The sequence below is a fragment of the Trichomycterus rosablanca genome, chromosome 19 (assembly GCF_030014385.1).
Source record: "Trichomycterus rosablanca isolate fTriRos1 chromosome 19, fTriRos1.hap1, whole genome shotgun sequence".
Lineage (NCBI taxonomy): Eukaryota > Metazoa > Chordata > Actinopteri > Siluriformes > Trichomycteridae > Trichomycterus > Trichomycterus rosablanca.
The window spans coordinates 4561013-4587360 of NC_086006.1; the positions used below are offsets into that span (position 1 = coordinate 4561013).

A 26348-nucleotide genomic window follows, 5' to 3' on the forward strand; every position below is an offset into this window, starting at 1 on the left:
GAGATTTATCCTCTCAGTGGGTTGGAGCCTGTAAGCAGGTGCAGCTTGGATGGAACAGTGAGCAATGCCTACCACACCACTACAGCAGGTTGGCAGCAGGGGGCGCCGTGCGCTTCACCCACTCTTGCTCCTCTGTGCCCTCTTCCTCCTGGCACTCGCGCCCACACCGGGCAAGGCTGCCATCCACATTCCAGACAACTGTGAGTAGGAGGTTTATTTATGCATGAAGCTGCTGTCTGTGTTGGTGTGCTTGCAATATTAATGTGGGGATTTTGTAAAAATTCTTCTGTTGTGTGTGATTTTATACTCTTCCATAACTACATATTATTAAATTGTTATTAAAATTAGTTTTTAGCTTGTTTTACTGGTTCATATTTTTTGTTCATGTTTCTTTTTAAATTGTGTTTAAATGTTTTTTTTTCAACAAAATCCACTGATTGGCTGGCAAATTATTATTACAGTATTGATAAACGATTTCAACTTAGTTTTATTTAAATTAGTTTGTAATGTGACTTTGCTCATCATTTTTGTAATAAGTTGTTGTTGTAGTTGTAGTTTTATATTTTACCCTGCAATTGGGTTGGGAAACTCCAGACTAATGCCCATAGTTTTAAATTAGATTGGATTGGATTGTCAAACAGTCTAATGGTCAGGTGTTCACTTTCAGCCATATAGTTTATCACGTGTTGTTATGACCTGTTTTTGCTGGTTAATATTTTTTGTTTATGTTTCTTTCTAAATTGTCATTTTTTTAAACAAAGTCTGTAGATTAAATTTCAGATTATGAGTTTATTTTTAAACAATTTATATTAATTTATTATTTTATTTATGTATTTTTCTCCCATTTTCTCCCAATTGAGCATAGTCAATTTGTCTTCCGCACCCACATAGTCCGGTTGTCCCGCCCTAACAGAACCATGTCTGCTGCCGGCACTGCCAATTATGCCCGCTAGATGGCGCCCAGCCGACCGGTGGCAATGCTGAGTTTCGAACCAAGGAGGTCAGAAACTCGGCTCTGGTGTATCGGAATATCCCGCTGTGCCACCTGGGAACATTTTTAAACAATTTAAACTCAGTTTTATGTACTGGTTTGTAATGTGACTGTTCATTATTTTTGTAATAAATTCATACATTTTGTTTCATAAAGTAAGAGCCTAAGTAAGAACAGGAAAGACAAAAACAGCAGATTTATGTTAGCTGTACTGATTTTTGATTGGGGAAACTCCCAGTTAATGCCCATAGTTTTAATTTGGATCATGATCTAGTGTTCACTTACTTTTAGCCATATAGTTCATCACGTGTTGTGAAAATGCCTTCAAGTATTCTGATATTTCTGGTGTGTCGTCACTACCTAAACCAGCCCGATGCCTCGTGTGATTGCTCCATTGATCACATGATCGATCTGGTTTTACCCGATCGGTCAGACTGATGAATAAAGCTCAGCAGAAGGGATGCTGGAAAAATATTTGTTCATTCCTGCACAAGCTGCTGTAACTGTCAGTACATTGTGCTGTTACACTGCAGATTCAGCTTTCAGCAGTTTATCAGATCTTCAGTAGCCTTTCTTTTCTTCTACACGCGCACAGACACACACACACATTTAGCAGATTGAGCAGAGGGCATTGAGAGCGCATATAAGGAAGCAAATATAAAGGTCATAGCATTTCCTGATTTTCATTCAGTGACCTTTGATATATATGGAGGCGGCCCATACAATCAATAACACACCCACATTAATTTTGGCACAGAGGGTCACTTGGTACATTATTTTAGGAGGATAAAGTTTCTTTTTTCCTCTGTAACACTATTTTATGTAAATAAAGTTCTTATATCTAATAGTATAGTGACAAATGGTTAGGATTTTAAATATAAAGGAGTTATAATTATTTTCTATTGGCACCTTATAAAGAACAATGGTAGTTGGCAGTCTATTACAACTGTGGACAGCTGTGGCCTAGTGGTTAAGGTAGCAGACTAGTTATCCAAAGGTTGCTGGTTCAAGCCCCAACACTGCCAGGTTGCCACTGTTGGGCCCCTGAGCAAGGCCCTTAACCCTGAATTGCTTAGACAATATACTGTCACAGTACTGTAAGTCGCTTTGGATAAAAGCGTCTGCTAAATGCTGAAAATGTAAATGTAAATAAATGAATAAAATAACAGATGCTGCAGGTATCTCAGAGATATTTTAGTTTAATAGTTTTCTAGCTGGTCTGCTGTTGTAGGATGGTTATTAATGACTGTAAAAACAACTGAACATTTTATAAAAACTAAAAAGCGGTTAGCATTGGCCTCTGTACATGTACCTCACAGAATAAAAACATGCTTTTTCAATGATGCTAGGGCTAACTGATTACCAGCTATTCCTTTTGTAAAATATCATCTTTTTTTGTCTAGTGAAGCATCAGCTTTGTGTGCTACTACTATATCTAGTAAGCTTATCAATCACACCTCCGTACTGTGAACTTTATCCTGTACTACATAAACTTAGTGCCTAACTTCATGTGCACATACAGCTACTTTAATGTGGGCTTCCTGTGCATGCACCAAGTAATTGCCAGTCGGGAAGGTAACATCCTGGCAGAGAGGTTTTCTGATGAGTTAATACAGTCTGACCATCTTAAAAGCATCTACCAGGGTGTAAAGAGAGTTCCAGCATGTTTTTGTAAATCGAATAAAAGGAAGCTAGTAAGTGATGCTACAAAAAAGCATTTTCTCTGGTGTCCAGAGATACAGATATCTGCTGTCTGGATAAGAAGTGTTGCAGAGTGATGCTAGTCCATCTGTAAGATCACGTATAGAACTAGCAAGTGCTGATCTCATTAATGAAAATGCAAATGTTGTGATGTGAAAAAAGGTGGCTAGAGACTTTATGGATATCAGAGGAAGCATATGCTGGCCCTCACCCCAAAAAACTGACAGATGCCATGTAATAGGGAGATTTTGTTAGTGGGTGGGAATTGTAAATTTGGAAAGCTGGTTTCACTAAATGTAATGATTGAACAGCAGCAGATTTTATGAAATTAGAGTGAGCTGTCAGATAAAAAAAAAAAATAAATGGCAGGTCGACAATAAAAATGGATTTGGTTTACTAATCGTTGAAACCATACAGCACTTTATTTAGACCTGGTCACCACTGCAATAAAAGAAGCATTTATGCTGTTTCTAAAATGATGACTATTCAATAAATTATTCAGTTACTGCAACACAAATCTATAATATACGATTTTTACCGTGCTTGCATGATAACATATTTCATGAGATTAAATCAAGGTCCTACAAGCACGATGGCTATGAATACTAATGAGGTCTCATTATTTAGATTTTCACTGTCGTATATAGATAAAAAGCTCTTTTATTTAAAATCAGACTGCATTATCCACATCTGATTATAATATATGGTACAGTAGGATTGTATTTGTGCATGTACTGTAAACGTGGGGATAACGTCACAAGCCAGCTAAAGTTTATCTGGCTTGTGTGTGTAAACCTGACAAACTCTTTTCTTTCATTGTGCTTACTTACCGGGCAGATCAAGTAAAAGAACGTAAGTACAAGCTGTGTTCTCTTGTGTATGTATGTGTTTGAAAGCTACATAAGCATGCATAACATCTTTGTGTTTTGTGAAGTGGAATAATATTAACAAGATTCAGAACCTGCTCATACGTATAAAATAGGATCAAACCTTTTTTTACAATAAAACAAATGTAGGTAATGCGAAAATCTTTGAGCTGTCAAACAGTAGGTTGTTGGTTAGAATCCTGGCTTTGCCATGTAGCCACTGCTGGGCCCTTGCGCAAGGCCTTTAACCCTCTCGGCTCCAGGGGTACAAACAAGCTAGAATATACAGAAGAAACATTTCATTGTGCTGTTCGATTAACTGTATTATTGTATTATTAATTAAATTTACAGTAAGTTCAGTAGTTGTGTGGCTGCCTTAAATGACACGATTGATTGATTGATTGATTGATTTGATTGATTGATTGATTGATTGATTACTTTATTGAACCACGGAGGGAAATTGCAGTGTTACAGCAGCAATTCACAATCACAAGCATCACACAAAAACATGTCCATGTAGTGCATGGAAATGAAATAAAAAATTCAAATGAAATGTAATGCAAAAATAAGATATAAAAATCTAAAAAAACAAAAAAATCTAAAAATCTAAAAATATAAGAATATAAGAATATAAGAACATAGAACAGAAAAACAAAAACTAAGAGGTAAGCCTAAACGGTGCAGTTTATAGACATTATGTGTGCAACTGTGCGCTGTGCAAATAAAAACGATACCATGTGTACCGTTGATTATTGCCTTAATTATTCTTAAGAATAAAATGAATTTATATGATTTTAAAAGCTGTAAAACAAATATTGAATAGATTAGTGCAGTTTTGAACCTCTTTAGAACTCATTTTTATTGAGTACATAATACAAAGCACTCTGTGATGTGGAATCAGTGAAGCTCTGCTTTTTCCATTATCTTAGATTAGATGATAATTCTGGATTTATTCACTGTTTATTTAAATACGATGATTGCATCAATAAAGTATTCATCCCTCAATCTGGTCTGCACTGCTGCCTATCTTTCTGTCCTTGAGCCTTAGTGCTTTATTTATTTTCCTTCTATCTTCTTTTTAAATTCCCCTCTTGGCATTTTTCTTTTACTTATTCACCCATGTTCACGATAATAATCCAGTCATAATGAAAGCATATTTTCATGTACTGTGTTTCTACATCCAAAGTCACCTTCATCTTTTAAAATGCTTCAAAATTCATTCCTTATTAATCAATCCTGGACTAGCCAGACTATTCTGAAAATTTTCAAACTATTAATTTTGGATTTAAAGTAATTGTTTTTCTACTCATTTGTGGTGATGATCTGAAGATACAACTCTGAAACATTAATATTTAAATTTTGACAGAAACATGGTAGAAGTATATGAACCTTTTTCCGCTTTAAACCGTTCCTCTGACACTGGGCACAAGGCAGAAATACACTGTGGACACGGCTTGGATGCAACTTCAGTTCAGACATTTGCTTAATTATTCCCAGGGCAGTTTGGATTTGTAAATCTACCTTAATGTGTTAATGGTACATGAGAAAAACAACTTGCTGTACATGGAAGAAACCCACAACATGGAAAAAACATGCACCCCCCCACCTGACTTAGTAGGAAGTAGGAATCATTTCTATCCGGGAGTAGTATAGTATATAACGGGAGTGGTCTCTTCCAGTATAACCAGTGTAATAAATATGATATTAATGATGTGTTAAGGCCTGTTTATACACTCACTCACTCACTTTCTTAACTGCTTATTCAATTAGGGTTGGGGGGGGGGGGGAGGTTCTGGAGCCTATCACAGCTTTTCAATGGGCACAAGGCACACAGTTACACCCTGGACGGGGCACCAGTCCATTGCGGGGCAGACACACATACACACACACACACATACACACACCCATTCACCTATAGGGCAATTCAGTGTTTCCAATTAACTTGACTGCATGTTTTTGGACTGTGAGAGGAAACCGGAGCTCCCGGAGGAAACGCACACAGACATGGGGAGAACATGCAAACTCCGCACAGAAAGGACCAGGACCGCCCCGCCTGGGGATTGAACCCAGGACCTTCCTGCTGTGAGGCGACAGTGCTACCCACCGAGCCATCGTGCCGCCCCCTGTTTATACAGCAGATCTGAATTAATTAAGCAACTATGGAAGATTTCAGATGGATATCTTAAAGTGTTCTCTATCAACACAAATAACACACCAGATAAGAAAAATACCTTTGAAAGAGTGGAGTTCCATCCCATTAAATTAACTACCTAAAACAAATTGATGTTTACTACAAACTAATAAAGAAGAACATGCAAACTCTACACAGAAAGTATCCAGGCCATCTTGCTGTTAGGTGACTAACCCACTGCTCCACTGTGCTGTGTGGCTTTGTCAGTATAATCTCTCTGGAGCTGAACACCAACCGTGACTTTATACCATCTATTTTCCATTATATGACATTTATCTGGGTTTTACATGGCATTTATTGGCTCAAAACACCCCCCAGAAGTCTATCTTTGTATGCCCTTATCCTTTGTGTTTTTCCTTCAGTCGATCCTTGGCTTTTTACAGCTCTCCCCTTGTGAGCTGATCATGCGTGAAATGTCAGACACTTACAGAACAGATCATGTTCTTCTAATCTAAATGCATTAATCTTCTGCTCTCTAAGCCTCCTTCACCATTCCCATTCCCACAGCTCACTGGGGGAAAAGGAACGTTTTAAGTGATGCTCTATTTCTTGAAGGTCTTCCTATTTCTTCGGAAGTGTATATGTGATAATTGAGTGAGTGGTTGCTGGTTGCTTGTCGTTTAGACATTTTTAAAAATGTGATTAAGGTTGTAAACATGAGCATGGACCTACGGATTATGTGTTTGTCAGCGGGGTAAAACAGAGCTTCCCACACCTATAAGGTGGCGAAGTCACATGTACCAAATCAGTTTGGATTTTATGAAAATACGAGAACCTCTGTGAGTTATTCATACAGTACATTTAATATTTGGTTTATCGTTCCTTAGTTTTTCTTTTACCTTGACCTTTTAGATAGCCATCAAAAGGGCCTGACACAAGGTGACTGACATTCCATACATTTAATTTTAACCTGATTTGGCCTGTTCTATATCTGTGTTTGTTTGTTTATTTATTTATTAGGATTTTAACGTCATGTTTTACACTTTGCTTATATTCATGACAGGACAGGTAGTTGCTCATTACACAAGATTCATCAGTTCACAAGGTTATATTGAACACAGTCATGGACAATTTAGTATCTCCAATTCGCCTCATTTGCATGTCTTTGGACTGTGGGAGGAAACCGGAGCACCCGGAAGAAACCCAAGCAGACACAGGGAGAACATGCAGACTCCACACAGAAAGGACCCGGACTGCCCCACCTGGGGATCGAACCCAGGACCTTCTTGCTGTGAGGCGACAGTGCTTCCCACTGAGCCGCCTAAGTCTGTGTTTAATCTGATTGCTTTGTCCATGTCATAATCAATAAATTAAATTTTTCTATATTTTTACTGCATGCTAATAAATATTATAATTAATTTATTTGTTTGTTTCTTTTATTTATTATGTGTGTGTGTGTGTGTGTGTGTGTGTGTGTGTGTGTGTGTTGGGTATGCATGTAGTACCGTTTTGTTCACTACAATACTGAAAACACTTTTTGGTTGAGTCCATCAGATTTTGCACTCAGGCTTCTCTTCCACCCACTTTGTGCTTTGCTTACCCATAAATCTCCTTCTGTGCATGTTATAAAGACACAAATATGCAAGGTGCCACCCTTCTTTATCATTTACCAGTCAGAATGAATGGCAGAAGCGTTATTTTTGCCATCAGAACCATCACACTTAGAAATGATTGTTCCATCAGTGCCATGTTATCTACGCTTCATTCAGTACAAATTGGAATAGGTTGAACAAACAATATTCTGACTCCTCCTCCAACTCACTCTCTCTCTCTTGCTCTCTTTCTTTTTCTCTCTCTCTATCTCTTTCTCTCTCTCTCTCTATCTCTAGTTAAGAAGCCTCCAGAGATCACTGCCCAACCTGAGTCCATCAATGCCTTCTCGTCGGATGAAATTACGCTCACCTGTGAGGCCACTGGAAATCCTCCGCCCACGTCAGTACCCATAGCAACAAATTTCATATTCTATATTACACTCCATTCCTTTAATAGAAAATTTGCCACAGGCTATAGACTGCTCTGTGCATCCATATATAAGGCTTTCCTGATTCATGCAGTCATTTTCCATGTCTGAAAATTCCACTTACCTCCATGTTGATTGTGTTCATGATCTCCCACAGATATCGATGGGTAAGGAATGGAACGGAATTTGACCCATCGGTCATATCTGGTATGGCCGTGTCCTCAGATTCAGGGAGCTTCACTATCAAGGACGCACCTATAAATGAGGTCAGGGGCAAATACAGCTGCTATGCATCGAATGAGCTCGGCACGGCTGTGTCTAAAGAGGCTTATGTTATCACTGAAGGTATGTCACAATCGCTACTTCACTATGCCTTTAACTCAGATAGTTACTCACTGGAGAACATACAATATGTATCTGGTTCCAAGAGATTCTGTGACAAACCCAATTCTATCAGCTCGTCACCACGTTGGGTTTCCGTAACACAAAATGATGGTTAACTTTAAATATAAATAAATATAAGCGTGTCCTCGTGGACCAGTGTCACGTGTGCTGTGCTGCCGGTTTGCTACCTGTTCCTTTCATGCCTTGCTTTGACCTTAGTTCTTGTTTCCCTGACAACAGTTTCCTGAGAAACCAGCTTGAGTCAAAGTGCTGTAAGTGTTGCAGAAGGGACGAGTAACTACCCCACCACCACCCCCATCCCCTCATCCCCGCTCCCCCAGGTTTAATATGTGCGGGAAGTCAGAGCACTCAGCATGCACATGGCTAACAATAGCTCCCAGCTAACAAGCTCATTATATGGGCCAGAAGCAGCAGGTGCAGCCTGCACGTCTTAAATATGAGCTTCATTACATGTTAATAAATAATCCATCTCAGAAACTGCTGATTTTACTTTCTTTATTGGATGGTTATAAAATAACCACATGCCCACCTACGTGGGTAAGAACTGGCACTGGTGCAGCATGGTACTACTACTACTAATGCTACTGTTACTTCTACTACTATGACTACTACTACTACTGCTACTGCTACTAATACTACAACTTCTACTACTATTATTATTACTACTGCTATTACTGCTACTATTACGACTACTGCTACTACAACTACTACTACTACTACTACTGTTACCGCTACTGATATTACTGCTACTACTACTACAACTACTACTACTAATATTATTACTACTACTATTACTGCTAATACTACTATTACTATTACTACTACTACTAATATTATTACTACTACTATTACTGCTAATACTACTATTACTATTACTACTACTACTAATATTATTGCTACTACTATTACTGCTAATACTACTATTACTACTACTACTAATATTATTACTACTACTATTACTGCTAATACCACTATTACTATTACTACTACAACTAATACTACTATTTTTACTACTACTAATACTACTATTACTACTAATACTACAACTACTACTACTACTATTACTACTGCTACTACTATTACTGCTACTACTATTACTATTACTACTACAACTACTACTACTGTTACTACTACTATTACTATTCTTACTACTAATACTACTAACACTACTATTACTACTAATACTACAACTACTACTATTACTACTGCTACTACTATTACTATTCTTACTACTACTACTATTACTACTACAACTACTACCACAATTACTACTACTACTGTTACTGCTACTATTACTATTCTTACTACTACTACTACTATTACTACTACTACTACTACTACTACTACTACTACTATTACTACTACAACTACTATTACTACTACAACTACTATTACTACGACTATTATTATTATTATTATTACTACTATTACTACTTATACTGCTACTACTATTACTACTACTGTTACTACAAATACTACTACTACTACTATTACTACTACAGCTACTACTACTATTACTTCTATTATTACTAATACTACTACGAACAACAACAACAATAATAATATTAATAATAATAATGTTTTTTTATTAAACAATGAAACAATGAATTTTATAAAACAATGATTTTTTTTATTACTATAGCACAGTGTCATGTGGCATGACAGGCATCTTAAAGTGCTTTACTAAACCAAAAAAAAGTTACACATAAACAAAGGCTTTGGAGTCACCACATCCCTGACCAAGAGAAGCTGTTATGAATGGAAGTAGCAGTGTTAGCCTGTAACAAATTAAAAGCTAATTTCATGCCTTGATATTTTTAAAATGATATTTTAATGTTTTTCACCTGCATTTAGCAGTCAATACATTAAGTTATTTGCTGGTTTTCTTTCTATCTGCAGAAACTCCTTCAATACAAAAGGAGAATAAGGAGGAGAAGAAGGTCATTGAGGGAAGTTCTGTAGTATTACAGTGCAACTCTCCAAACAGCTCTGTCACCCCCCTCATTCACTGGATGGACCGGAGTGAGTAAAACTTTAATCACATCTGCAACTTTCACACTGAGCAAATTCAACTGGATAATGTTAGCAGTATGGATGTGACATTTGAACATATTGACTTGCAAAGCGACTCACTGCCTACACACACTTAGCATCAATGAGACAGTGTGCACATCTGGTCATGCATTTATTCATCGAGAACGTTCAACAGTGAGGTATTCAGGTTCATGGTACAGATGTGCAGTGAATTCAACAAGTATTTAACTTCTCTATTTGTATATTTCATTGTTAAAGACAAGAGTGGTTCATCTGTTTTAATTACTTTGAATACATTAATTGTCAGTGTTTTGTGGGGTCTATTATAACAGTGGAAGCTACATATAAAATAACTGAATTTAAGTGAATTTCTAAAAATAAAGACATGACCTGGTTTTCTTTGTTTGGTTGCAGAGCTGAAGCACATCCAGCAGAGTGAACGGGTGAATCAGGGTCGAGATGGAAACCTCTACTTCTCCCACGTGACCATGGAGGACAGCAGGAACGATTACACCTGCAATGTTCAGTTTGTGTCCGCCCGCATCATCATGGTCAAAGAGCCCATCACCCTAAAGGTTGAGAAATGTAAGTGGAAAGGCACAAATTCACCCATGCTGCCTTGCTGTTTAGTGAGGGAGGACTGAATACATGTTTCAGTGGTGGAAAATGTAATAAATGAGCTTCGTCTTCAATCATTTGGTTAAATTCATGACAGAAATGGTAGTTACTGGTTACACAAGATTCATCAGCTCAAGTATTTAATGTCAAACACAGTCATGGACAATTTGGTATCTCCAATTCACCTCACTTGCACGTCTTTGGACTGTGGGAGGAAACCAGAGCTCCCGGAGGAAACCCACACAGACACGGGGAGAACATGCAAACTTTACAGAGAAACGACCCAGACCGCTGCACCTGGGTATCGAACCCGAACCTTCTTGCTGTGAGGCGACAGTGCTACCCACCGAACCATTGTGCAGTGTACATTGTTACCCTGCATTCACATGGTTATCTGTCCAAAACCCATCAGATTTGCCTAGGAGATTATAAAAAGGGTTTATTTCTAGGGTGAGTCACGTATTTACCTGGGTAATTAGTGATCTCAGCTGCACCTTAGCTGCACCTTAGCTTTAAGGTTACCTTCTTATTTGTATATATGCAGTAATTTGATATACAGTGTTTTGAAACTTGCAAAACAGTTAAAAGGTTTTGGTGACATTTAAACTACCATGTGGAGGGGATTTGTTGGCATGGCTTATGAAAATGTGTTTTTCTCTGTTTTGGGAGTCTACCAAAAGCCGGTGTGTACACATTTGAGCAAAAACTTCTCCACTTTTGTTTCTCTGACTCCATTATCGTGATCAGTGTTTCCTTTTGTGTGTGTGTGTGTGTGTGTAAATATGAGTAGCACATGAAGGACAGTTAATTAGTGGTGCAATGCTTTTTAGGCAGTTATGCTAATGTGTAAGAAACGGTTTGTGGTTTGCTATTTAGGGACCTCTGGCCTAGCGGCTGTTCATAGCAATTTAAACTAACATGAGAGGGCCTGCCATTGGTAAAACACTTTTAAACAGAGCTCCTGCAAATGCTAAACCATTCAATTGATGTGGTAACTACACAACTACTGTGCAAACCAACTAGCAATCAACGTACAGTCATTGGGCAGCATTACTCAGCATGTATATTTCCACAAGTTTATATCTGCTGTTTTTTAGATGTTTGCTCTGTTCTCTGTCTCTGTGTGTAGCTAACTCAATGCGGAACAGACGTCCACAGATGATGAGACCGAGTGGTAAACACAGTTCCTATACAGTACTGAGGGGTCAAAGCCTGGATCTGGAGTGCATCGTCCAGGGCCTGTGAGTGTTTGTGTGTGTGTGTGTGTGTGTATGTGTTTTTTTACTTTTAAACACAAAAATAAAATGTTTGGAGAAGAAACAAAAACAAAATATGTCAATGATGGGGAGCACCAGTGTGACTGGCCCCATTATTTGTCCTCTTGTAGAAAAACGAAAGTATTTGAGTTTTTAACTGAGTAAGTTTCAAGCCAGCTCAGCCAGTGTAAACTGAATAACACTATATAAGTATATCTTATATAAAGTATTTAATATGCTCTATATAGACGTTGTAAGGTTTTTTGGTTGTTTTATAGACTTTAGAAGCTTTACACCAATGAAACCTGTGACACTGTGTATCTCTCTCATTCTCTTCCTAGCCCAACTCCCTTAGTTAAGTGGGTAAGGAGAGACGGATTGCTCTCTGAATCTCGTACATCTAAGGAGAGCTTTAACAGGCTGCTGCGTTTCACCAACATTACAGAACGGGATGATGGCGAATACCAGTGCACTGCCAGCAACTCGCAGGGCGTCGTCACACACACGTATACCGTCACTGTGGAAGGTACAGCTCAGCTATGTTGAACCTCAATAAACAAGTTTTTAATTAGACTTTGCAGCTACACTGTGCCAAACTTCATTGGCAATACATTTTATTAAGTAATTTTGACAACTTTTAGCCTTTTTTAGAATATAGTGAATATTTATCAGATACTGTGTGTGTGTGTGTGTGTGTGTGTGTGTGCATGTGTGTGTTACTCCAGCTGCACCATATTGGATCAAGGAACCAGACAGTGAACTCTATGCTCCAGGAGAGACAGTAAAATTGGAGTGTCAGGCAGATGGAATCCCGACACCTACACTGACCTGGAGCATCAATGGAAATCTTATCTCTGGTGACTTTATTATATTTTTTTCATTTTAATTGTTCATGTTAAAAGAGGCTTGGCCTGCAATTAATCTCAAAGGTTTTTAATGATGTTTAGATTAGGCCACTGAAGAGTCTTTACACTAGAAAACCTTCCCCAAACTCTTGCCACAATGTTGGAAGCCTATAATTTATTATCAGTTAATAATAAGTAGGGCTGTCCACATACTTTTTCCAATATAGTATAATCTACTCTGTTTTACCACAAAAGCTAATTCTTCTTTCCTATATTGAATTAAAAGCAGTTCAGTTACACAATATTGAATGTTTTACATTATGAACATTTTGCACTGTACAAATTTAATGCCTGACAGTTTGAATACTGTACAAACAGGTGCATATTTACCAGAGTGTGATGTTAGACAACAGCTTATAATTGTTTAAGGGATGAAGACCAGTTCATCCAGATTTAAAAGCAGAAATCTTTATGTAAGATAGCTGTTTATATTAATTACAGAGAAAAAAAACTGTGCGCTAACATTCCATCCTGTGTGTAATCTGATTGTATGTGTATCCTTTGGGATTAATAAAGCAATCTATCTATCTGTCTGTCTGTCTGTCTGTCTGTTTGTCTATCTGTCTATCTAGATGTGGATCCAGACTCCCGGCGTACAGTAAAGGGAGGAACCCTCATACTGAAAGACGTGAAGCTCTCTGATACTGCTGTGTACCAGTGCCAGGCCTCCAACAAGCATGGCAACATTCTCATTAACTCCTATGTCTATGTCATTGGTGAGAATTAATACTTCTTTCATTGCATTTACTGTCAGGTAATTCACAAATTCAAATTCCTTAAATGTCAAATATGAGAAGTCTTAGTGCTTGTATGTTGGTTAAGAAAGGTTTTAAGCATTTAAATGGTGTCAGTACTTAAAAAAGATAAATCTTTCCATGTCTTTTATTGAAGTTTCTCATTTCATGTTAATAATGGAACTATGCTGTGAGTAAATGTGAGTAATGATTATGTAAAACACAAGGTTGTTGCTGTTTCAGATCTGCCAGCACAAATCCTGACGAAGGATAAAGAGCTGTACAGTGTAGCAGAGGGACAGACGGCTGAGCTGCACTGTGAAACCTACGGGTCTCCCCGGCCCAAGATCACATGGTGAGAAAAACTGAGAAAATGAATTGTAAACAATTCAGTATTAGTATCTTAGCCATCTTTTTACTGGTCTGCAAAAAAACCTGAGGAACATGCTATGCTCTTTGTATTCATCTGCTTCTTGTGCCTTTGTCTCAGTCGGACAGTGGGAGTCACTGTCAAACCATTTGTTGCTGGTTAAAAGCTTGCTAATGCAGCTTTGTGTGTGTGTGTGTGTGTGTGTGTGTGTGTTTTCAGGAAAGGTGAATCCTGGGACTCTGTGATGTCTAATCCTAGAATGACTCAGCTGAACAACGGTACTCTGCAGATACACAGTGTGTCCCAGAATGATACCGGCATGTACACCTGCTCAGTGAATGAAGTCGAACTCAACATCACTGCTGAGCTGAAGGTTCACAGTAAGTAACCATGGGTTTAGGATCTTTATTTCGTATGTTCTTGTCCTTGTATGTTAGTTTATCTTTAATATACAGTGTATACAGTAAATAAGGCACTTCATGTGTCTCTATGGGATCACGTTGCAAGCAATGATAATGAAAAAAATGAACAAATGTAAATACGCTTGTGAAAAACACGGGACAATTATATGGTACTAGCTGTGTAAAACATCTCAGTTTGTTTTTTTTCCCTTACAGACCGGACAGTGATTGTTGAGGCACCACATGACTTGCATGTTCAAAGGGGGAAAACGGCCACCTTTACCTGCCAGTATCAGATGGACAGCAATCTGAATCCACCACAAATCCAATGGAGGAAAAACAAACAGAAGCTGTATGAGTACTCTGATGGAGACCGGTAACTTGTTTAATCATATCTGCACAAAAGAACTGTGGCAACAGGGTTTATACTTTATTTATCTTTATTAAACTCTTTATCCTGAGCTGGTTTGAGGTGGATCTGAGGCCACCTGGAAACACTGGGCACAAAACAGATCTACACCCTAAAGAGGGTGTCAGTCTATTATGGGGCACCTTAAATTAATTAAACAACCAAGAAGAAAGACTTAAATCTAAAGCTCTTTGAAACACTGCTGTCCGGATATTAACAATAACAAAAGGGAATCAGTTATGTCAGTTCTCAGATCATTTTAATGCAACTAACTACTAGAAGAGGAATTACAAACTTGTTCTGTTTGTTTGTAAATCACTTAAGTGTTCAGGATCTATCTTAGACATGCTGAAAGTGTACATCCTCAGTAGACATCCCAGTGCATTAGTGTTTGCTCAGCTAATAGTTCCCAGAATCAGAAGGGTGCATGGTGAGGCAGCTTTTAGCTACTATGCTGCACTCAGCTGTAACAAACTTGCAGACGAGATCAAATATGTTCAGACTTTAAATACAGGGTGAAACATTTCTGCGTATCTGTGCTTTTTAGACATAAAATTTTTTACCTGAATATCATGATGACAGGGCACTTGTAGGACAGTTGTAGCCTAGTGGTTAAGGTACTGGACTAGTAATCGAAAGGTCGCTAGTTCAAGCCCCACCACTGCCATGATGCCACTGTTGGGCCCTTAAGCAAGGCCCTTAACACTCGATTTTTTTTTATTATTTATGCATTTTCTCCACTTTCTCTCCCTTTTAGTGCGTCCAATTGCCCGATTGCGTCTCGCTTCCTCTCCACCAATGCCGATCCCCGCTCTGATTGAGGAGAACAAAGCTAACCCACGCCCCCTCCAACACATGGGCACTTTTGACGAGTGCAATGCGTATCAGCACTGTGTACGGAGAGACACACCCTGACAGCACTCTTTTCCCATTTCTGTGCAGGCACCATCAATTAGCCAGCAGAGGTCGTAATTGCATTAGTTACCAGGAGTCCCTATACGGATTTTTATCATCCAACCCCTATCTGAACAACAGGCCAATTGTTTCTCATGTGGCTGCTCAGCTCAGCCAATACGATGTATTCGAGATCCCAGCTCTGGTGTTCCAGCGTGTGTTTTTACCGCTGCGTCACCTGAGTGGCATAACCCTCGATTTCTTAGACAATATGTTGTCACAGTACTGTAAGCCGCTTTGGATAAAAGCTTCTGCTAAATGCCAACAATGTAAATATAAATGACAGGTGCTCCACAGCATACAGACTAGTATGCTGATTCACTGCTCACGTGTGGGAATATTTATAGCTTGTAACTTTTGTGTTTAAGGTACATAATTGATGGGTCAGAGCTGATAATAAATGATGTCATGGACGATGACGAGGGCGTTTACACTTGCGAGGTGATAACAAGTCTGGACATGGCTAAAGCGAGCGGCTCCCTCACTGTCGTCGGTATGACATTTAAGAATCTGTTAAACATGTCAGTGTGCTGAATGAATGACCTTTCACTGCCATAACATGCTTGTGTTGTTGTAATTTTCATCTGTGGAACAGGACAGGTTTTTGCCTGAGAATGAACTTTTGAGGGTATTCTTTCTTGTTTTTTAGACCGCCCTGAACCTCCTTCCCAGCTACAGATTACCCAGCCTGGAGATCGCTCAGTTACCCTCTCCTGGACTCCTGGAGTTGACAACAAGAGCCCTATACTAGGTACATGCCAAGGTTTTATGTAATGTACTGTATACTGTGCATTTCATTAGTTCAGTATTAGTGGCATTAAGACTGATTCACACTGAAAATGTTGCTCATGCACATCTTATGGAACAGTGACAATTCTGTTCTAACCTTTCTATGTTCTGTGTGTATGGACATGATTGGCTAATATTTGAGAGTTTAGTGAAACAGCTTAGCCATTGGTAGTGCACTCTTAGTGACAGTCCTATTCCTGGACAGGCTAAAAAAATACTACAATGTAAACACAGAAGTTTAACGGAAGCTAGTGAGTATATATGAGCAGGATATTCCGCTGGCACACCAGCACTGAGTTTTTGAACTCCTCTGTTCAAAACTCGGTGTTGCCACCGGTCGGCTGGGCACCATCTGGCGGGCATAATTGGCAGTGCTTGTAGCAGATAATAATTGGCCACCGTATTTGCAGGGTGGGGGCCGGACTATGTGTGGGTGGGTCTTCATACGCTGTGTAAGGACCCTGATTGGCATAAGAGATGCCTGTGCAGAATGCAGTGGCGAAAATAGCTCAATAGTTAAGGTACTGGACTAGTAATCAAAAGGTTGCCGGTTCAAGCCTCACCACCACCAAGTTGCCACTGTTTGGCCCCTGAGCGAGGTCCTTAACCCTCAATTGCTCAAAATTGTGTTCAGTCATAATTGTAAGTCGCTTTGGATAAAAGCGTCTGCTAAATCCCGAAAATGTAAACGTAAAAGAGGAGGGCTGTGCACGTGTCGGAAGAGGCGTGTACAGCGACATGCTCCGTGCTCTCCTTATATACTGTACACACTTGACACTTTATTTTTTTTATGTATTTTTTTATTTAACATGTGTGGCTTCATATCTCACAAACCACGTCTGCTGTATTTATAGGGTACGTGGTGGAAGTCGAGGAAACAAGCACTGATCGAGGAGATTGGGAGGAGATTAAGCGTGAGTCTGGATCCTCTGAGCGCACTGTGCTTACTCTTAGACCATTCCTCTCGTACCGCTTCAGGGTCATCGCCATCAACAAGGTCGGCAAGAGTGACCCAAGCAAGGAAACAGACTCCTACTCCACTCCTGCGGCTCGTAAGAGTGCAGTCCTGTTCTTAAAAAATGGTATTAATGTGATGAGTGTTTAAATGCTAAGAGTGACTTTTTTTCCACAGGGCCAGACAGTAACCCTGAAAAAGTGCGCAGTGAGTCTGTAGACCCAGACACACTCGTCATTATGTGGAAGGTAAGATCAATAAATGTTTAAGACACCACAACAGTTTAATTAGTTTAATTCAAATCACACTGAAGCCTCAGTTTAATCATTTATTTTTTACCTTGTAGATGTAGACCACATGTCCAGAGGTATATAGATAGCTCTTTATACAGTGTATTGAGCTATTTTATGCCTCATCTGTTGCTAACAGGGGTATAATATCAAACATGCAGCCATACAATATTCAAATACAAACATTAAAAGTAGATTAATGAACTCTGAATGATCTCTGGTGGGTGAACATATTAAACTGCAGATACACCCAAACACCCACAATAGTCTGAAAGTGCACAAATTGCCAGAGACACTCCTCCTGTTATAGCAACAAAGGAGTAACTCCCTCAGATTGGGGGCGGCACGGTGGCTAAGTGGGTAGTACTGTCGCCTCACAGCAAGAAGATCCTGGGTTCCATCCCCAGGTGGGGTGGTCCGGGTCCCTTCTGTGTGGAGTTTGCATGGTCTCCCTGTGTCCGTGTGGGTTTCCTCCAGGTGCTCTGGTTTCCTCCCACAGTCCAAAGACCTGCATGTGAGGTGACTTGGAGACACTAAATTGTCCATGACTGTGTTTGATATAACCTTGTGATCTGATGAATCTTGTGTAATGAGTAACTACCGTTCCTGTCATGAATGTAACCAAAGTGTAAAACATGACGTTAAAATCCTAATAAATAAACAAACAAACATCTGGAAGTCCAAAACCTTTTGGCCATAAAATGTATAATAAACATTGTGGAACCTTTAATTGTAAAGAGAACTATAGAAGGCTGGATGGAACCCGACTGCAGTGGTAATATTAACCCACTCATTCTTTGTTTTAAGCTCAGACCTTTGTGTTCCTACAGGAGATGGACCAGAAGAGCTTTAATGGTCCGGATTTCAGCTACATCGTCATGTGGAGGAAGGTTGTAGGCAGCGGGCCATCTTGGCACTCCAACTTTACCACTTCACCGCCTTTTGTTGTCACTAATGTTGGCGACTTCAGTGCATTTGACATCAAGGTGCAAGCTGTTAATGATCTGGGAGAGGGGCCAGAACCCAAATCTACCATTGGCTACTCTGGAGAGGATTGTAAGTCTTCAAGTTGGCTAGAGCTTTGTCCTGTTAGTTTATTTGTTATATGATTGTTGCCAAATTTTAGATTCGGATGAGCACACAAACGTTTGTATGCTATATCTATTTTCCAACACTTACCGTTCATACACTTATTTTAGGTTCTTTATGCTAATCATAGAACAAAAAATATGTCTTGTTCTCGACTAGATTGAAAGGAAAATTGGGAAAAATGCAAAAAAAAAAACCCGATAAGGAGTAACCAATTGAATGTGATTAATGTGCACTTCTCCAACAGTAAGTGTACGTAAAATATCTAGGCCTAAATAACCATATATGGGTGTGTATTTCTTTTACAGATCCATTAGAGGCTCCGCTGAATGTTGGGGTGGTTCTGCTGAACAGCACTGCTGTCAGGGTAACGTGGGCACCAGTAAACAGAGAGACTGTGAGAGGACATCTGATGGGCTACAAGGTACTGCAACACGGTGCCATAAAATCCATACTGCTTTTCCATCAGAGCTTTTTAAAAACTAGCTGCATTGACTCAGAGGCCCTGAGGCTCTCGGTAAAACACAGGGATGTGGGTTTAGCACTAGAACTTCAATCCCATAGAATGTTCAAACAAGTTACACGTCAATTGATTTTATATTCTTTCTGTCTTACAGTGTGTAGCGGTTCACATTTGTACAAACCAAAAGTATGTTTTTAAAACCTGTTTTAGATGTTAGTCTTAAACAGCAGTGTTGTAGTTGTGGCTGGACATGCCCAGTTTGGATAAAGACAAGGGATGTTTTCTAACCATGACCAAGAAAAGGAAAAAAAAAACAGGCCAGATCCTTTGAATCCTTTGAATATGTGCATACAGAGCTGAAGCTGAGGGTGATATGAGGTCGGGAAGTTTAATGGCATTAAACAACAAATAGAAGTCAGCAAAAAATATGGACATAAGGCAGTCAGATATTGGCCAACATAACTACAGTCAGCAATAAAATAGGGTCTTAAGGATAGATAGATGATAGCTAGGCACAAAAAATAAGAACTTGGTAAAGTGGGAAAGTCCAGTGAAGACAAGATAAGATTATTATTATTAAAAAGGGGAACTGGGGAGGTCAACTGGTATCAAGCAATTAAGAAATTAAGAAATTGGAAGGTCCCTAGGGGGAGAATTAAGTATGAAAAAGCAGCATAAACACAGAGGGCTACCCTTTCTTGCTCTTGTACATGGCTGCATAGCTATTGAACAATTGATTGACCCCTAGGGACACTACTGTGGTTGGGCTTTGAGAGGAAGAGTACACTTGGGGAAATAGTAAACCAGCTAGCTATAAGGTTTCAATATTTCAGGGTTGGCCAGATGAAAATGATTGAATGTCTGGATGCTTCACTCATCATCTTATCCCAAACCCCAGAATGACATAAACATGGCAGACTTGTTTACCAACTGTTCATTATCAGGGCATGTCCAGTCATAACAAGGCCTAAAACAAGTGGCTGATTGGAAACTAAACACCTGACTGCTACATCTAACCATCACAACACCTTATTGAGGATGAACTGCATATATTCTCTGTATATATTTTTGCCTCTTCTTCTTTAAGATCCGCCTGGTGTACAGTGGACTCCACAGCAACCATCACCACCGGCAAAAGCGCATAAAGAAGGAAAGTCAGCCACAAAGTGAGATTGTGGTAACAACTGGGGCTAATGAGGAGAAGATAGAAATAGGAGGCATGCAGCCATACTCCTTATATTCTCTCACGGTCAGTGTCTTCAACAGCAAAGGAGATGGTCCAGAGTCAGAACCTAGACCCTTTCAGATGCCCGAAGGAGGTAAGAAGATCAAGATGACAGAGAATGGATTCTAAATTAACACTTTTTTACATATGTATCTCTCACAACCTGCAAAATCCTTCCAAGTTTAGTACTTGGTTGATTAACCTTGTGTTCAGTCAGCTGGACTATATGGCTATAAGTATGTGGATGCTTAACCATTAACCCCCCCTTTCATTCCCATCCCCTCCAGACACACATCTGGCAGCTATAACAGCCCCCCAATTCTCCGGAAATGCTTTTGGAAAGGATTTTGGAGTGTGTCTGTAGATATTCGTGCCTATTCAATAAAATGAATATGGTAGGCACTAATAAGCACTGATCTATATGTTCCCTTCTTTCCTACAGTTCCTGGTGCTCCTACGTCACTGTTTTTGAACAGTCCATCAGAAACCGAGATGAAACTGCACTGGACTAAACCTGCACAAGAAAATGGAGTTCTGAAAGGATACATAGTCCAGTACCAACAGTGTACGTCTGCACACCAACACTTCTTACTGTTATACACGCTAGTGTTCTCTCACATGTTGACTGGGCGCCCCCTAGCGGGCACAATTAGCAGTGTCTGCACCAGACAAAATAGGCCACTAAAATCTGCTGGGTGAAAAGACCGGATTAATTAAAAAAGTGTGTGTAAGGATCTTTGTTAGTAGCCCGAGGCACCTGTACAGAAGTTGAGAAACGAGGAGATCAGTCTGTGACTCTCTGTGCATGGAAACTGGCCTCATGCGCGACCCCACCAAAGTATGGCCAAAGAAGAAGGGGTCGGTACACTGCGGAAATAATTATAATCATAATTATGAAATAATTATAGTGGCTCAGTGGGTAGCACTGTCGCCTCACAGCAAAAAGGTCCCAGGTGGGGCGGTCCAGATCCTTTATATGTGAAGTTTGCATATTCTCCCTGTGTCTGCGTGTGTTTCCTATGGGAGCTCTGGTTTCCTCCCACAGTCCAAAGACGTGCAAGTGAGGTGAATTAGAGATACAAAATTGTCCGTGACTGTGTTTGACACTAAACTTGAACTGATGAATCTTGTGTATCTTGTGTAGTTATTGAACTTTTTAGCTGCGTAAGTCTTTAATCTTTCCATTTCAATCTGTCTCTCTGCAGTAGACAATGTGGACAGTCCCATGCAGGAGGACAAGATTGAAGACCACAGTGTGAACGAGTTCACCCTTAAAAATCTGGATCCTCGCAGCCATTACCGTTTCTATCTGCGGGGATTCACCGCAGCTGGAGAAGGCTTGCCTATTGTCAGAGAAGGAGCCACAATACTTGATAGAGGTACTGCATTTTTATAATGGTCTTGCTCACAACTTAGAGTTCTCTAAGAGAACTACTGCATTCTTAAGTGCTTTCCTAGGGCTTTCTGCTATGTTGTTAACAGAGCTTCCAAAAAGAGATATAAGTGTATAATAAATGTATGCAGGATGTTTGCTGTGCACTTGCATAACAGCTAAGTGGGACAATATCTGTTGGTCCATATCATTGCCGTCTTCAGCTTAGCAATGTCTGAGTTGTAGCTGCAAAGATTTGGCAACCTTTTTGTTATATTAAGCATGGACAATCTTGATGTAAATGCAACTAGAGCAAATAAGACGCTATAGCAAAAACCCACTGTATTAGGCAGCACAAGAAGCATAGGGGACACTAATTTAGCCCACAGACTGATGGAATGTGTCTCAATCAGCATACAGTATCCTATACAGTGTACTCAAAGTAGTAGCCTCGCCTTCTGTGAAAAGATACAGTGAGTTTCATGATACCATGCTCCTGATCCATTTCATTTGTTTTATATTCTCTCATATTTTTCCTCATTCTTGTTTCTTAAGATTTTAGGGGCAGGGACTGCAGTACTTCATTTTTTATAACTATGCCCAGAGTCCCACTTTAAGAACCACTGACTTAGATATTCTCTGCATTTTCCTCAATTACATGTGGCGATATTAATCATTCTATCTGGATCACCTGAATTACATTTCATGCATTCACAGTGTTGAACTTTGCAAATTAAGGACAATTCAGGAGGCAACTGGTGCTGGTCAGATGCAATTACATAATCATCTAAGCATGAAAGTGAATCTTAACCCTTTGATGCACAAGCTAAGCAAACCCCTTCTAATGCACAACATGGGTGGAAAATGACCCATATTCATCCATTCAAGAATATTTTCATATGCACATTAGTCAGTTATTCATGTATTTACTGTCTTAGCTAATAAAAGCTATCTATACTAGAATATGTAAACAGCTAGCAAGCAAATAGTATTGGACATATTCAAGATTCAAGAACCTAATCTTTGGTTGTCTTTCAAAAGATCAGTAAATATGTTTTTGACTACAAAAACTTACAAATGTCAGTAGTTCCTGTCAAATTCCATAGTAAATACATAAGGGTCATTTTTGACCCATGTTGTGCATTAGAAGGGTAGTGATACAAAAATGATTTTTATTAAAAAAAGTAAAAAATATAAAACTGAAATAAGGATTTGTGATGATCAAAAACAAGTTAATTGAGGAATTCATGGAAGCTTGAATGACAAAATTAATTTATTGCAAAGATATAGAAAATAAAAATTCAGTTGGGTCACTTTTGACCCAGGTTGTGCATCAAAGGGTTAAGTGGCTAAGTGGCACGGTGGCACGGTGGCTAAGTGGGTAGCACTGTCGCCTCACAGCAAGAAGGTCCTGGGTTCGATCCCCAGGTGGGGCGGTCCGGGTCCTTTCTTTGTGGAGTTTGCATGTTCTCCCCGTGTCTGCGTGGGTTTACTCCGGGTGCTCCGGTTTCCTCCCACAGTCCAAAGACATGCAGGTGAGGTGAATTGGAGACACTAAATTGTCCATGACTGTGTTCGATATAATCTTGAGAAGTGATGAATCTTGTGTAACGATTAACTACCGTGTGTCTGTCATGAATGTAACCAAAGAGTGTAAAACATGCATTAAAATCCTAATAAATAAATAAATAAATAAATCCTGATCATAGAGTGCTAATTCTCTGAGGGCTCTGTTTGTGCTGAAATTAACCCACATGAAAACCCACAAATTCATCAAAAAAATATTATGAATTTAATTTTGAATGTGCATCTTTTTTTCTTACTTGTTTATTTTGTTTTGAACAGGTCCACCACAGAAGATCAGTCTGTCTGCTGGAGAGACGTCACTCAATCTAAGCTGGGTTACTAATGAGAGACATAGGAGCGTGGATTTTCATATTAAATACCTGAATAAGGACGGTAAGAGCTTCTCCTAAAGAACATGCACTGTTCTAACATTATCTTTTACTCATTTATAATTAATATCTACGGGAATAGAAACATAACTGTGGGCAAAACCATAATGTATGTATAGTTTGGTAATGGTATTGTAGCGTTTCTACGGCGTCGAAGACGAAACTGGGATAGGAAATTGCTCTTTTTGTGAACATGTGGACAAACACCCATCCACACACAGATATTCATACCACATTCACATCGCTATACAGCTCATAGCTGTACAGCCTACAGCCGTTGATGCATTTCTCGCGTAGCCAGGCCATTTCCAGCGCTGAGGAACATGGTCACGGTAGATCTTGATACCACAGCCGCGAGTCCTTCTGGGTAAAGCTCCACCCCCTTCTCGTCCACAGCAGCGGGTCGCTACAGTATTAATCATGTTTACTCTCAGATTAACAAATAGACAGTGTAAATAAAAGGAATTGTTCTTTTTTCCTTTTTCTACTACAGATTACATATTCTTGTAGGGTGCATGTTTATGTGTCATTATTTCTCCAGCTTTTTTTCTTTGTTGTTAAATGATCAGAACACACACTATGCTGTTCCTGTATTTTGTTGCTTAGATGGTCGAACGTGGCAGCAGTCAGAGAAATTAAACTCGTCTCAGTCCTTTTACTCGCTGCAGGGTTTAAAACCCGGCACACAGTACCGACTGGAATTTGTAGCCAGCAGTGGCATCTTCTGGGAGACTGACATTTCGACAGAGGGTTCAGGTAACACGTATTATACAAACATGCTACATTTTGTTGTTATTTTACCTACAGCTAGGGAAATAGCAGGACATGTTTTTGTTTGTGTGCACAGGAGTGGCGCAGCAGAAGAGCTTTGCAACTGAGGGCTGGTTCATCGGAATCATCTGTGCCCTTGTGCTGCTGTTACTAATACTTCTTATTCTGTGTTTTATCAAACGCAGTAAAGGTGGAAAATACTCGGGTAAGGCAGCTGCTTTAGCCATTGGGCAGTGGGGTCGGGCTTATGTTACTTTTTTGGAGTAGCAATTTATTGTTTGTTTTTTTCATTATTATGCTTCCTGTCTCAGTAAAAGAGAAGGAGGAGGACCAGGTGGATTCGGAGGCCAGGCCGATGAAGGATGATACGTTTGGGGAGTACAGGTGTGTTGTGATGTGCTATTGATTTTTGCTTTTATAAACCACAAAGCTCAGCTGTGAATTGCTGCCTTATACACTGTCCCTTTTTCTGCCTTCTCCTGCTTCTCATGCTCCTCCTGAATGCTTTCCAGATCGCTTGAGAGGTACGATTTGTAGTGTCTAGTCAGATGTGGGCAATATGGCAAACAATATTTTGCTGTCAAACACCAGCAAAAGAACTACAGTAACAGTAAAGCTTCAAAAACTATTTTTTATGACATGTATGAGTTAACATTCAACATAATCTCTCAGTAAGAACACAAAAACATATTTTGGGGGTACTTACCATACTTATAATGTCCTCTTACTAGCATATATAAATGTTTTACTTGTTTATACCTAAATAACATGAAATAACAGAGGCTTTATGTTATGCCTGTTTATGTACAACTTAAGTGAGTAAGTTACAGCCACGTCCCTGTGGTGCTTCACAACTAAAAACTTAGAAGTATGATGTTCTTTAACAAAGAAACCTGTGTGACTGTTGGTATATAACCATGGCATAAATGAATTATTATATCGATGGCAAACAGTTAGGAAAGGTAAATAATCACCTAAAAGTGGTACTAAATCCTCTTCATCACATTATTATGATTCGTTATGCTTTAGTCATTACTCCAAAACAAGAAATTAACATTCAGGAAAAATGAGACAATTGGTACAATAGATGTAACAATAGTATCAGGCCTCAGCAAATCTCAAAGTGTTTAAAATTGTGTTATTGCAGTGCAGTGTTGTTATTGTCATATTGCCTTCCTCTAGAGTGTTTTTAAATGCACGGCTGTAATTTGTGCTGGTTTTCCTCCTCACTAACCTGAACCATCTCTTCCCTTGACACTGCTGTTTTTATTCACATTATGATCGATACCATTTCTCCCTTTTCATTTCATCGTGAAGTGACAATGAGGAGAAGTGCACAGCCAGCCAGCCGTCCCTGTGCGAGAACAGCAAGCTGTGCAGCAGCGAAGGAGGCCTGGACTACAGCAACGGTCACAGCGTCCAGACGGACGTGATCATAGACGACTCTCTGGGGAGCCAGTACAGCGCAGACAGAGATGGGCCACTCAACCCTGCCACCAATAACGGCCTGCCCAACTCTGGTGCCATCCTCGATTAGGGTGGTGCACCAGCTAATTGTCACACCTGCCCATTTTCTTGTATACAAAAGACTGACAAACAATCAACACCCAGTGTAATGTCAATCTGTACACTCAAAACTAATGC

At 39.5% G+C, this 26348-nt stretch overlaps 1 protein-coding gene across 2 annotated transcripts; it reads left to right on the forward strand.

Moving 5' to 3' along the window:
- Position 1: 1 nt before the first annotated feature.
- On the forward strand, positions 2-26308 carry l1cama (L1 cell adhesion molecule, paralog a). Of its 2 annotated transcripts, XM_063015702.1 has the most exons (28): positions 2-200; positions 3530-3544; positions 7579-7681; positions 7867-8054; positions 10014-10136; positions 10563-10733; positions 11896-12007; positions 12364-12548; positions 12748-12879; positions 13500-13643; positions 13905-14016; positions 14251-14411; positions 14649-14808; positions 16164-16288; positions 16445-16546; positions 17439-17636; positions 17717-17787; positions 18660-18885; positions 19227-19342; positions 20469-20700; positions 21049-21171; positions 21812-21985; positions 23824-23937; positions 24540-24689; positions 24781-24909; positions 25016-25088; positions 25217-25228; positions 26022-26308. In XM_063015702.1, the coding sequence occupies exons 1-28, from the start codon at positions 65-67 to the stop codon at positions 26239-26241; spliced, it is 3807 nt and encodes a 1268-aa protein (XP_062871772.1). In that variant the 5' UTR covers positions 2-64; the 3' UTR covers positions 26242-26308. The 2 variants fall into 2 exon arrangements, with proteins under 2 accessions (XP_062871772.1, XP_062871773.1); XM_063015703.1 differs by lacking the exon at positions 25217-25228.
- Positions 26309-26348: the final 40 nt, after the last annotated feature.